Source organism: Trichosurus vulpecula, chromosome 5, assembly GCF_011100635.1.
Source record: "Trichosurus vulpecula isolate mTriVul1 chromosome 5, mTriVul1.pri, whole genome shotgun sequence".
Taxonomy (NCBI): domain Eukaryota; kingdom Metazoa; phylum Chordata; class Mammalia; order Diprotodontia; family Phalangeridae; genus Trichosurus; species Trichosurus vulpecula.
Window position 1 is genome coordinate 274,738,176 of NC_050577.1, and position 13,390 is coordinate 274,751,565.

Sequence of the window (13,390 nt, forward strand, 5' to 3'; positions counted from 1 at the left end):
ATTAAATTGAAACCTTTTCAAGTTTTGTATTTTTAAATACAAAACAGCAATAAGTGATCCCATCTAATTTTCCACATTAGCCAGTTGCACAACTTATTTTCCCGATCCAGACTAAACGTTAGCCTATTTTTGTTCTAAATTTTCAAGTAACACACTCCTTGATTTACATGTTACAATTATGTAACATGGGCACTAGGAAGAGCAAACAATTTCAGGTAGTGTCTAGTTTCTTAGTTTTTTTAAGGACAAATTTACTTGTGCCTGGAAAGAAACCAAGAGATATTCATTCACATGTAGTTCAGAGATCAGTCTGTAGGGTTCGAGGCAAATGGCAGTCACATGTTGGTGTTTTGTGCAGGTCATCAAAGTGAAGAGAAGCAAAGCATTTCATTCCTGTTAGAACCCCCTAAAAGTTTGACTATATAAGGTAGCACAGCCAACAATTTCCTCAGAATTCTAATTACAAAAAAAATTAATCATTTCTCTTCACTGCCAGCTTTTCTGAATTTCCCAAACATACTTCAATCCTGCTTATAAAGGGCCTTCCTATATAACACATGGTGAGTACTTTATCATGGTAGTACTTCCTCTATTTATGAAGATTATTCTTTCAATACTTCCTATAAATCAGAATGTGTTAATCAAATCTAATTTGGCAAATTTAACCTTGCAATGACAATCCCGAAAATTAGAAATATCTTAATTTATGGAGCCAAATAAGCTGGGTGGCCAAAGCAATACAACTTACCTCATAAAAATATTATAATTTCTACAGAAACTATTTCAATTAATAAATGTTATTGGACACATTTCACAGTCCTACCTAAATAATAAAAATCTGATCTATTCAGACTTTCGTCTTGAACACACAGAAAACATGAGAACTAAAATATTACTTACTGGCCCAACAAATCCAAGCAATCCTGATCGGACAAAGGGTACTTCTCCAATAGGAGACCCTGCAGCATTAGTTGGAATAACCTAAAAGGAAAAAGGAAGATGCTGAAAGTAACATAGTAGTTTTAAAAATATATTATTTGATCAAAGTCACTAATACATTACACGTTTTAGTAAAACACTGGTTCTATGGGAAACCACACACAGATCTTTTAAACAAAGTAACATTATGGAAGGAAAAAAGTTGGAAACTTTGATGTATAAATTCAAGGAAGTAGTTTTCCTTCTTCTAATTACATTTTAAAAATACACTTTTTCTATCATCCATCCATTCATTCACTCACGTATCACTCAAAATCAAACTCCATGGACAAAATCCATACTGGAGAATTGAAAAATTTTCATCACCCCAAACCTGGTAGTTTCATGTCATCTAGAATTGACTCTTCTAAAAACAGAAAGAACTACTGTATGAGAATCTTGTTCTTAGTAGGTTAGGAAGAGGCTAGGAAGACAAAATACAAGGTAAGATAAATACCTCAAATGTGTTTTTGGTCACACCAGCAAGTCCAAAATACATCATGCCTCCTGTTCTGGAGCTGACACAGATTTCTCCAATTTCATCCGTTTTGCAGAGGTGGGGGGGTCCATCTGGTTTTACAATGCACATCATTCCTAATGCATGGAAAATACGGTTCATGAGCAAAGATAACGAAATAAATTAAACCATCCATGGAAATGTTGGCATAGCTGACATCATTATTATCCTATTTTCTTTCATAGGATTACAGTGTCATAAATTGAGAGCTAAAAGGAACTTCTGAGGCCATTGAGACCATTAGTTCTTAACCAAAGGGTCTGTAGATAGATTTCAGGATGTCTATAAACTTGGATAAAAAATTGCATCTTTATTTTCATTCACCTCTAAATGGAAATTAGCATTACAATTAACAAACCAAAATTACCATTAGCAGTACCTGTGACTTTGTTATCAAAAGAACTCAGATATTTTAATATCACCGTATTAATTGGACAACTCAAAATACTGTTTGTGCTCATCATTATTTTTCAATATAAGTGATTTCCTTTGCAATTCTATGTATTTTATTTTATGCTTTTAAGATTAGTCTGAGAAGAGGTCCACAGGCTTCACTAAACTGCCAAAGGGGTCCTTGACACAAAAAAAGGTTAAGAACCTCTGATTTAGTCCAATCCTATCATTTTACAGATGAAGACTGTAAGCCCAGAGAAATAACTGGTGATGGTCACAGAGGAATAGCAAAGTTGGGATTTGAACCTAGGTCTGATGACTCCAAATCTGGTGCTTTTTCCACTTAATATTCCACCGCATTCAATTACTACATGTACAATTACTACGCATAATATTTTCCACACTCAATTTATATGTCACACACCTAAGATCTTAATACTACTATGTGTCACTGTTGATTAAAAACAACTTTGAAGGCAAATGAAACCGGGGGTTTGACTGGGGAATTCGTCCCAGCTATGACTATAGTCGTAACGATGCCTCCGATTCTCCACACCTCTAGGAATCAGTAATTTCCTCTATCTCACCTCCTGTCTTGAGAAGATGCTGTTTCTTTTGGGGAATGTTTATGCGGATGCTGCTCCTGGAAGCAGTAGCTGTAGAAGAGGCCTTTGGAAGAATGACTGTGATTACTGCAACACCTCACCTGCACTGGATAGGCATTTCTGGCCAATACAATGAAAACCACATTCGCCAGCAACAAGCACTTATAGAGGCCTTCCTTTCACTGGAACACTTTCTGTTCATAGTCTAACTAAAATTTCCTGGTGATGACTAATTTACCCTCACTCTAAAAGCAAGTAGGCATTGAGAATGTAAGAAACTTGCCTGGGACTATACGCCATTTGACATATAAAAGTCCAAAGTGGATCCAGGATTCTTGGCTCCTGGACTCTGACTTTATCAGACCCCATAAGCTCCAGAGACACACCCTTAAAAAAACTAGATGGCGCTTCTTATGACTCACCTCCAGGCATTACATGTCCCACATCCTGTACTGTAAGAGCTGAATTTTTATCTTCAGTATTGACACGGATTACTCCATAACTTAAGCCATTCATTGAGAGAATAGCTCGTCCTGGCAAAGGGGCCCCTGGAACTCCAGGTCTGAGAAGAAAAAGAAAAACTGATTTGGAGTCCAATACTTTTAATTATGGTAGTAAAACACTGACTCTCTGAAATAAAAGCTGGAATTCTTTCTGACTGAAGTCTATCAGAAATCCAATATAGTCTTACAAAAAGGATGGGTTTTCATCAGTGTAGGAAAACACTTTCAATTTCAATTCAGCAATCATTTATTAGATGCCTATTGTATGCAAAGCGACATACTAAGCCCTGGAATGTAAGAGAAACACAGTTTATATATGATACACGCAGATAACTATAACTGGGATGTACCACAAAATGCAAAGGGAGGTCCAAGGGGAGAATTTTATTACTGATTGGTTGAAGTGGGAAAATGAGAGAAGATTTCATGTAGTTGAGATTTAAAGGATAAGTAGAAATTCAATAGATGACGGGGGGTGGGAAGAAAGCACACTCCAGTCACAGAGAATAGTGTGAGTAAATGAATGGAATGGAGACACCTCAGTTTTGGCAAGAACACAAGAGTAAAGTGAGGCCTGAAAGGTGGGGCAGCATCAGATAGTAAAGGGTCTTGAATGCCAAGCAGAGGCATCTGAACGTTAGTGGGTGGGGAATATGGAGCCGCTGAAGATTTTTTGAGCAGAGGAATGACATGACCAAATACAGGTATCTGGAAAATAAACCTGGTGGAAGTAAGGATGGCTTGGAGGGGGCAGAAAACAGGCACAAAAACAAGTCAGGAAGCCACAGAAAAAGTTCAAGAGAATAGTAAAAAGGGCCTATATTGAAGACAGCAGTAGCAAAAACTGAAAGGGACTGCTGTGATGCAGTTTTCTGACATCTGCTATAATCAAGAACAGTTTATTTCAAGTCTACAATGCTACCTAACTAAAAAAAAAAAACCACAAAGATAAAAATAATATGAAAAAAAGCCTTATTTTAGTAGACTAGATCAGGTATGCATCTTTAGCTTAATAGTAATGGCAACATTAAGAAAACAAATGAAACCCCTTTTCTCAGGTGATGATTTAAATCGAAATACTGTCTGTCATCAGTCACCTTTATTTTCTTAGACCAGCAAAACACTATTTATCTGAATAAACAGCATTAGGCAAGCATCCATGGGCAATATTAGGCAAGTATTAGATATTCCTTCTCAGCTATAACACACATCTTTTTGTTCTGTATTTGATGAACTGAACAGTACCTGCGAATTGCTACAGTCATAGCTTCAGGAGAGGTGGCACAAGGACAGATGGCCTCAGGTTTTAGACCATGGCTCTGAAACAGACTCAGGAAAGCATCACAGGATGATACAGACCCTAAGTAAATAGAACAGACCAACTTTAAACCTGATAATGGCGAATTTCATTGTTGCAATTTTTAAAAATGTTCTCATGAGAAACTGAGCAAATAAATACAGAATAGTTATGCTTCCAGATGGCTCTAAACAGATAAATTTATTTATTTTATTGGCTCTATATGGTACAATTATAAATTTCAAGGACAAATCCATGAAATTATATCTCAGAAAGAGCTGGCCAGCATTTAAAGGTACAAAAAGGTAAAAGTGGATATGCCTACCAATATACACAAATTAATTTCAAAATGTCAAAAATCTTACGTCTTACTATTCACATGTAAATACTACAAAGCCTGGTTATGCCAATAGAATTTATTTATTTTTAACCTACACACCATTTATTACCCTGTGTAAGAGGGGCTGGGCAAGAAGGAAGATGTTATTAGCTACCGGGCCAGCAGGACCTCAGTACCAGTAGTAGTTGGGTCTGAAGGGGCCTTCCTTAGGCAGGACCAGGTATTCTCAAGCTTTATCAGCTTCCCATTCAGCTAATGAAGACAGCCCTCAGTCTTCATCCAGTTTCTTGAGCTGAAGTACACCTCTACAGGATACTTCCTCTGTGAGTCCATAGCTCAAATTGGGCCAGCGCCTGGTTACTGAAGGAGTTGTTCACGATAAAGTCAGAATGGCACTGGAATAGTTCATTCTTTAGCTTATCTGAGTTTCATTTTATCTTCTCCACTGCATTTCTGTTCAGTCACTATGAATCTCTTTCCATATTCTAAGGGTCCAATGTTATAAATGATGGCATGTATGATGGCACTGTCTTTCTTTTGCTCAAACACCTGCCCAAGATGATATCTAAAGAGTGACAAAGACGCTCCCCTCTTTGTAGGCCTCATACGTCGTGATCATTTCACAGTTCTCCATAGAAGCCTACAGATGCATTGTCGCTACCTGTCTCTGTGATGACGATTCCTGCATGCCTCAAAGCCCCAAATGGTCTGAATGAGTGCAGCAGTCACGTCACTGGGTCCTGCCTGTATAGTCATATTCCCCAAGATTGTTGTATTTTTGGTGTCTCTGATGCCATCAATGAAGAACTTGTGGCAACCAGCCATAAAGGTTGACAAACCTGCTCTTGGAGACAGGACTATTCCCATTGATGGCTGACACTTTTAGAACTCCATTGGCCTTCATCTTGCATAGCTTGTGGACACCTGGGGTAGTTTCATCTGAAATACCTTTGATGCCTTCAAGAGCTGAGGGTACATGATGTGAATGAGAGTTGTGAGGTCTCGACCTTCATCTTGGATCATGTTTGAGGGGCTGCCTCAATTGAATAGAGGATCTATTCAATGTACCAGAGGTATTCTTTATCTTTCTTCCCCTTCCGAGCATACATAGGAATGACAGTTTTGGAAATGGCGGTTGCTGCATGGTCCTGAGTATAGCAAATGTTGTAACTGGGCCATCATACTTCAGCACTCAGGGCTATCAGCGTCTCAATGAGGACAGCTGTCTCCACAGTTACATGGAAGCAATCAGTGATTCAGGCAACCTTCTGTAGCTTGCAGGATAAGTACATCCGCTGAAGTTTCATCAAACTAGGCATCTCATTCTCCACAATGCTTTGAGCCTCTAGGTAATCAGGTGACTTCAGCAACTCTGTAGTTTGATAAAAATGCTGGCATATTCTCTATACTGACAAAAGGGCTTAGAAAAGACCACTGAGTAGGGATGTTAGGGATGGGAGTGATAAGGCCAAAGTGAGGACAAGCCTAGCATCAGGGTACACTGAGAGGAGACACTCCAGCAGTTTGACAACCTTTCCTAAAATAATTCAATTGTAGGAGGTAAGATGGCGGAGTGAGAGGAAGCATTTCTGCCTGGCTTGCCTAGCAGATCTCCTTCACAATGATGTGAAAAATGTACCTGACAGAAATATGATCACGAAAGGTCAGAAATTTTGGGGAAGGAGGGAGAGAAAGGGAGAGATGGGGGGCGGGAAGAGGGGGAGAGAGAGAGAGAGAGAGAGAGAGAGAGAGAGAGAGAGAGAGAGAGAGAGAGAGAAATCTTCAGACACTGGAGAAGGAAGTTGGCTAGGAGCACGTGTGGTGGTAGTGGGAGAGGACATTTCAGAGCCCAGGAATGGAAAGAGGACCAGGGCAGGAAGCACCAGGTAGAAAGAAATCCCAGGAAATCCCTGAATCAGCACTGGGTATAAGAATGAGTGTCAACTGGCAGCTCTGTTGTACATCATCGAGTTTTGGGTTCTAAAGCCGGAGTGGAGATGAGCAGTCACAAGTGAGCATGGGGCCTAGTTCTGGAAACATGGCTGCACAGTTCTGAGCCCCTGAACAAAGCAGCAACTCAGTTGCTGCCTGTTGCCTGGCACAGCCTACGATGGAATAAACAGGGCAGCAGACCTGGCCCAAAAGAATGTTAGCAGTTCAATCACTCTAAATCTGCAGAACCTCCCATGAGCCTAATGGTATGTGAGTCTAGCAGCAGTCTACTGAAGCTCAACAGACCAACAGACCGAAGCCTGCATCAGGAATCTGCAGGGCTGTGACCAGGACAGTGAACAAACCTTTCCTTGGATCACACTCCTTTAGGAACAGTGAAAACTTAGAGGCTCCCAGGCTAAGCTGTGAAAGCAGGAAAAGGATGTATAAGGATAGAGACTCGAGTCAGCCTTCCCTTGCAGAAGTGGGCAGAGCCTAGCACTAATATAAAGTCCAAAGACAAAAAAGAGGCTGAAAGAACCAAAAAACCCCAGAAAACCTGACCATACAGAGCAGAAGCACCACAGAATGGTGGCAGGTGAGCTCAAGACTCAAACAGAAGAGAATGACTTGAGAACATTTACAAGTAAAGCCTCAAAGGAAAAAAAAAATGCATTTTAGATAAAAGTGCAAGAATTCCTAGAAGAGTCCTTAAAAAAAAGAAGAAAAAAATTGCCAAATGAGAGCTTTGGAAGAAAGATATGAAAAGAGAATTATCAGCTGGGTAAGAGGGATGAAACCTCACTGAAGAAAATAATTTCTTGAAAATTAGAATTGGCCACAAATAAATGATCATGAGACCATGGCCACAGCCAAATATTAGGCGTAGTATCTTCACAAGACATTAATCAATTCTGAAAGACTTAGGAATTCTGATCAACACAATGACCAATGACAATTCCAAAAGATTCGTGATGAAACATGCTATCTCTCTCTCCAGATAGAGAAGTAATTGACTCAGAATACAGATCAAACTATACTCTTTTCTTTTTTGATATGGCTAATGTGGAAATTTGTTTTAAATAATTATACATATTTGTAATTGGTTTTGATTTTCTTGCCTTCTCACTGGGTGGGGGAGGGAAAATTTGGAAAATAAAATAAAATAAAATTGAAAAAAATATCCTAGTAAGTGAAACACATATATTTTGTATGTACTAGTTTATTACCATACTCTACTGATGACCTCTTAGTTTTTTTATTCTTAAACATTAATCATACAATTGACTACTAAACCTGCCTATTGATAATGAGTTTGTTTATATCAAAACGGTGTAAGAACACTATTAAGGTCTGATTTTACCTGACTGTAAAAGAGAGAGATTAGCAAAGTCTTGGTATATATCTGATTATCCCAAAACAAAATGATCTTGATTTTTTTAATCAAGAATATCCATGTACCATACATACCAATTTACATACTATATTGTAATGAAAAGATAATCTTGATGGGCAGAACACTAGTTGGTTTTTATTCCATGAAAGAAAATGTGACACAGAAGCAAGCAGCTGTACTTTTTATAACAGGAAAATAAAATAAGTTAGGAGAAAGTAGATTCCAAGAAGCACACCACAGAAATACTCACAAGGATTAGCTCCATCAGTCACAATTAGCATGCGGAGAGAACTCAGACTCACATCTCTTTGGTCCCGATGTGCCATCATTGCCCAATGTAAATCTCGACATTTTACTAAAGCCACCTTGGCTGTAAGTCCAAAACAGAAAAACGTTAGCACAGAAAAAAATTAAATTCAGTGGTTTTTTACCCTGTTGAAATAAACTTCTATTTTAGGGCTTATAGCTTACAGTTAATGAAGATTCAAAGGTTTTTTTATAAAATATTATTTAAGTGAATTGTGTCTAGTGCTCACAAGTCTGTAGGGTACCACACTAAGGGGACCGGATGGTCATAAGGAGATGACTGCAACTATAGCCTCTATGCAAATCACAGTATTGCTATCAGTGCAACTGTTTTTAGCTCAATACTTATTTGTAAGCACTTAAATTAAGACGCGTTCATCTATTTATGAACAAGGAAGTAAATAATCTACTCAATCTACCAATGGCAACTAAACCCATATCTTTCAGCCAAACTTCCATGCTCCGAGACTACACATCACTAAGACAATAAGCCCTATCTTCCCTCCCCATCCACCAAAACCAATCATTGGCAATTTTGACTATGGTTTAGACCACGGCTATCCAACCTTAGGTTTTCATTGAAACGACAGACAATATACTTTGATTTGCCATTTTAGTGAGAGCTCTGCCGTAGCTTCATTTACTAAAGCATTTATGTAAATTTCTATGCTTGTAGACCCGGCCGCATAAATTGCACTGCGCCTGCATTTTGGACAGCCTCGGTTTAGACGTTTAAAGATTAATGATTACACTTTAGAAGGTACAGACGAGTACCTTTGTGAGTATGTACTCGCTGGACCCAAGACAGAGGACAAGTCTTCATCACTGAGTAGGGAACACTAACTGTATGCATCTTATTCATTACATTCTGAAAAGCAACAAAAGATACAGAACAATAATATCGATTAAACACGGAATATGAGATACAGCATGCCACAAAATGACCAAAGTAGACAAACTCCAAATGTAACTATGTAGAATCACCAACAGGAGGAAAAGAGATGAGGTAAGTCTTTGAGAGGTCTTTTTTTAAAGCCAAGCATCTACATATGGCACTTGTGGTATCTTTTGGGATAAGAGCCATCACAGCAGATGGGCTTTTTATTTCTGTCTCTAAATTCTCATATGTGCTCTTACGTAAAGGATACAGTCAACCACATAAGCAAGTAATAGTAGCAGTACATTTCTCTTTATTTTTATTAACATTTACATTGTACATCTGAATAAAGTGCCATTGGAAAACAGGATGGTTAGCTAAAAGTCTTATTTCAAATAAAACAACCACTGTTGGGATATTAATCCATAGCAACAAATCTAATGGAGTTGCTTTATGAGTTCTGTTTCTCAGTTTACACAGTAGGTTTATTAGTCAGAGTAGCTTACCGCAAATATGCCATGCCATAGCCCAGCATCCTTTTTGATGTCTAATACATTTACTATGGTTTCCCCTGTAACAGGAAAAATGAAAGAAAAAATTCGATAGTAGATGATATCTTTGAAGTAAAAAATCGCTAAAGCAGCCAAAGTGGCCACATCATACTGTTTCCCCAACTCAAATAATTCCATAGTTTCAGGTTTGGGCTCTATTTGCTACATACAAACTGTCAGGGCCCTCAAGCTGGTCCGTGATCAGTGGGTGACATGCCCATGCTTGTTAAATGTTCAGGAACTGCAACATATTAAGTACTTCCTACAACTTGGTATCTGTTTTCTGAGAAAAGACATTTCAGGGGGCCTAATCACTACATGGTACATACGACAAAAGCAACCACCACAAAACCTGTATCTCCCTATTGCTAAATCTTTCTTTTTTTTTTTTGCAACAAAGAAGTAAGTCTTTTTTGTGAACATTCCAGAATAAAATATTTTTCCCCTTCATGATTTCATGGCAATTGTTTTTATGTCATGCCCCACTGAGAGATCACCTAGAATCAGCCACTGTTAAAATGTCATAGAACTAAACCACTTGATTCACTGGCTGTTTGAACTCCTTGCCCTGAGTAACAGTTGTCAATCCCTGGATAGCTACTTTCCAAAGGTGGAAGGTATGGCATTTACCTCAGAGCTGAGATACGTTTTGTATACGTATGCATGTATGCATATATGCATGCACACACACACACACACACCCCTGCTCTGAGATTATCTCCAATTTATCATGTATATGATAGTACGATATATGTATATATGATAAATTGGAGATATTCTCAAAGTGAAGAAACTAAGAATAACCACAATAACATAATAATATGTCATCTCTTAGCAATTTTCGTGCCCAAAGAAATATGCTTAGTCTCCAGAAGGAACCCAGGAATCATTCAAGGCTCCTGACAGTGTTTTGCGGTCTGAAAGTTAGCTAGTCACCATTCATTGTATACACCAGAGGGCGTTATGTAGCAAAAGTAAGTGGTTTTTTATTCCCTTTGAAATTCTCTAACTTGCTTCTGAGGGGCATCATTGCCTACCCCAGCCTTCTCTAGGATGGAGGTTGCAGAAATAAGGCCACTGTATGTGCAGTCCTGCTTGTCCCTTGCCTGTTTACTTTTTTTTTTAAATAAATTAAGTTTTCAACATTCACTTCCATAAGTTTTATATTTTCTCCGCCTCCCTCCCCTCTCATCTCCCCAAGACTGCATGCAATCGGATATAGGCTCTATGTATACACTCTTATTAAACATATTTTCACATTAGTGATGTTTTATGGAAGAATTAGAATGAATGAGAGGAACCATGAGAAAGAAAAAACACAACAAAACAAAAAAAAAGAGCGAACAGTCTGCTTCGATCTGCATTCAGACTCCATAGTTCTTTCTCTGGATGTGAGCGTCTAAATCTTTCTCCTATTTTGTTTGGCTTAAAGTTCTGAGACTCTTCTGCCAAATTTACAAGTGCAGTGACTTCTGACTGAGGGTTAGATGAAGTCCACGTTGTTATGCAGCCAGAAGGAGAAGGAAACTAAAACTTTTCTTTTTGCTTCATTAAATGTCTCAAAACAGTTCTTATTTGGCTTATCCAGAACTGGGCTTATTTTTTAAACTATAGTATATCCAAAAAAACAAACCCACCATGTGAATCAAGGCAAGAATGGGTATAACGATGAAGCTGCTCAAACTATGAATATCTCACTCTAAAGACGAACATTCAAAAGGGGGTTATCAATTCGCCTCTGTGATAATGTTAGTACATCTTGAAAGTAATACAATGAGGGCAGCGATGGGATGGGAGCTGACCTTCAGAATAGTTGCAGGCCTGTGACAAGGCTTGGCAGTGAGACAGCATGGCAATCCGGGACACTGTGACTCCCATGACGCTCCCTTCCTTGCTTGTCTTATACTGGAAAAAAAAAAAGGGCATAATTAATGAGTGATTTCTAAACCTGAAATCTGTAAAGCCACAAGAGCGCATTTTTGATAAATAATTTTCTTCCTTCCTTAAGTTACTGAGTCAGAAAAAGGCCAAGTGCTCCACAAGTATCTGAAAGATCTCCCCACTATGGAGCCTAGACATTTCAGGTCAATATGAACATCCATAAAGAAATGGAATACAGTTTTTGGAAAACAAGACAACTGTGGAATACACATTGGTGTCACTACCAGTCAGAATCTTGGCTAAGATCTAGTCCAATGCTCTTAGCTTACAGATGAAGGAGCAGAGGAATGGGGGGAGAGCTTCAGGTGACACAGCCAGTTCTTCCCAACGTGCCCTGTCTACACCTTGTCTGTAGATGGTTACTGGCCTGCCATCGCCTCCATTAGACTGGCAGCTCCTTGAGGGCAGAGACTGTCTTTTGCCTTTCTTTGTATCCTCAGTGCTTAGCACAGTGCCTGGCACACAGTAAGCGCTTAATAAACATTTATTACCTGACTTTCTACATTAACCTCTGCCAACACACCATCTACATCCTCTAATATCCTCTTACCCCATTTGCTTTTTTTGTTATTAGTTCCTGTAGTTTACAATTTTAGAACTGGAAGTCGTCGGTTAATCAACAAGCATTTATTAAGTACCTTTTGTGTATCAGGCACTGTGCTAAATATTTGGGAAGGACCTAGGAAGCCATTTCATTCAATCACCTTTCCCAACCCCAAAGGTTACAGATGAGAAAACCAAGTCCTGAAGAGGTTAAGTGACTTACCCACAGTCACAGAGATAGTGAGCAGTAAGTAACTGGGGAAGGATTTGAACTCAGGTCTTCTGAGTGCAAAAACTGTTCTTTCTTCTACAGTACACAGCTTTTCCTCATAGCTTTCTGGCCAAGCAGAAATAGTGGAAGCACGTACTTTTTGCTCACTATTCCTTCCTTCATATATTCTCCCTCCCTTATCTACTTCTCTGAGGCTCACTGTGGGCTGCATGTAGCATTACTTTTTGCTACCTCTCCAGCTCCTGCATGTGAATACCACATTCTTCAGCCCCAGGACTTAGTGGTTTCTCTCAGTAGAGAGAAAGGTAGGAAGAAGCACTTCAACAGCTGTACCATTAGAAAGCATTTTCATTTCAGTTATACGGAAATTTGACACAGACGTGGGAACCTGCTCCTACTAATATTCAAACTCTTCCAAAATGAATTATTTTTTGGATGTTTATTTATAGTTACAGCAGAAAGTTTATTAACATTTCCGAACCTATTTCAGAATTTACCTCTATGTAGGCGGGTTCTGTGCCAGCGGGGGAGATGTGTGGCTGCCAGTCTTTAGGTGATTTGGAAAGGTACTTGGAATCTGTTACCACCCACTTGAGCCGAGGCCAACCTAAATCAAGTCCAAAGAAAGCAATTAGTGGTGTTAGCTGTTAGGGAAATAGTTTATGCTCGACTGGATTTCTTTGCAAATTCAGATTCTTTTTTTTTTTTTAATTTAATTTAATTTTTAATTAAATCCAGATTCTTACCATAAAAGCTGATATAATTTAATAAAGGGCTGATTTTGCCATTTTTTGTTTATATGAGAAGATTATTCCTTCCATTTAAAAAAGGTAAATTTCCTCCCCACTTGTCTGTCTTCATGTGAAGTGCTTCATAACAGTACACTGCTGCCATGCCCTTTTATCACAGGATCATACAATTTTATAAATGGAAGGGTTCAAAGAATTCCAACATTTTCAGGTCCTAGAAAGTTCAGTAA

At 38.7% G+C, this 13,390-nt stretch overlaps 1 protein-coding gene across 1 annotated transcript in view; it reads right to left on the reverse strand.

Annotated features, from left to right (window-relative positions):
- DIP2B (disco interacting protein 2 homolog B) overlaps positions 1–13,390 on the reverse strand; it is a 195,102-nt gene that overhangs the window by 45,540 nt on the left and 136,172 nt on the right. The window contains exons 12-20 of the mRNA XM_036759013.1: positions 12,909–13,018; positions 11,498–11,600; positions 9,651–9,715; positions 9,042–9,135; positions 8,212–8,331; positions 4,242–4,356; positions 2,916–3,055; positions 1,436–1,572; positions 901–981 (exon numbers count right to left, since the gene is read on the reverse strand). Coding sequence (XP_036614908.1) covers positions 901–981; positions 1,436–1,572; positions 2,916–3,055; positions 4,242–4,356; positions 8,212–8,331; positions 9,042–9,135; positions 9,651–9,715; positions 11,498–11,600; positions 12,909–13,018 — 965 coding nt within the window. The remainder of the gene's footprint in view (positions 1–900; positions 982–1,435; positions 1,573–2,915; positions 3,056–4,241; positions 4,357–8,211; positions 8,332–9,041; positions 9,136–9,650; positions 9,716–11,497; positions 11,601–12,908; positions 13,019–13,390) is intronic.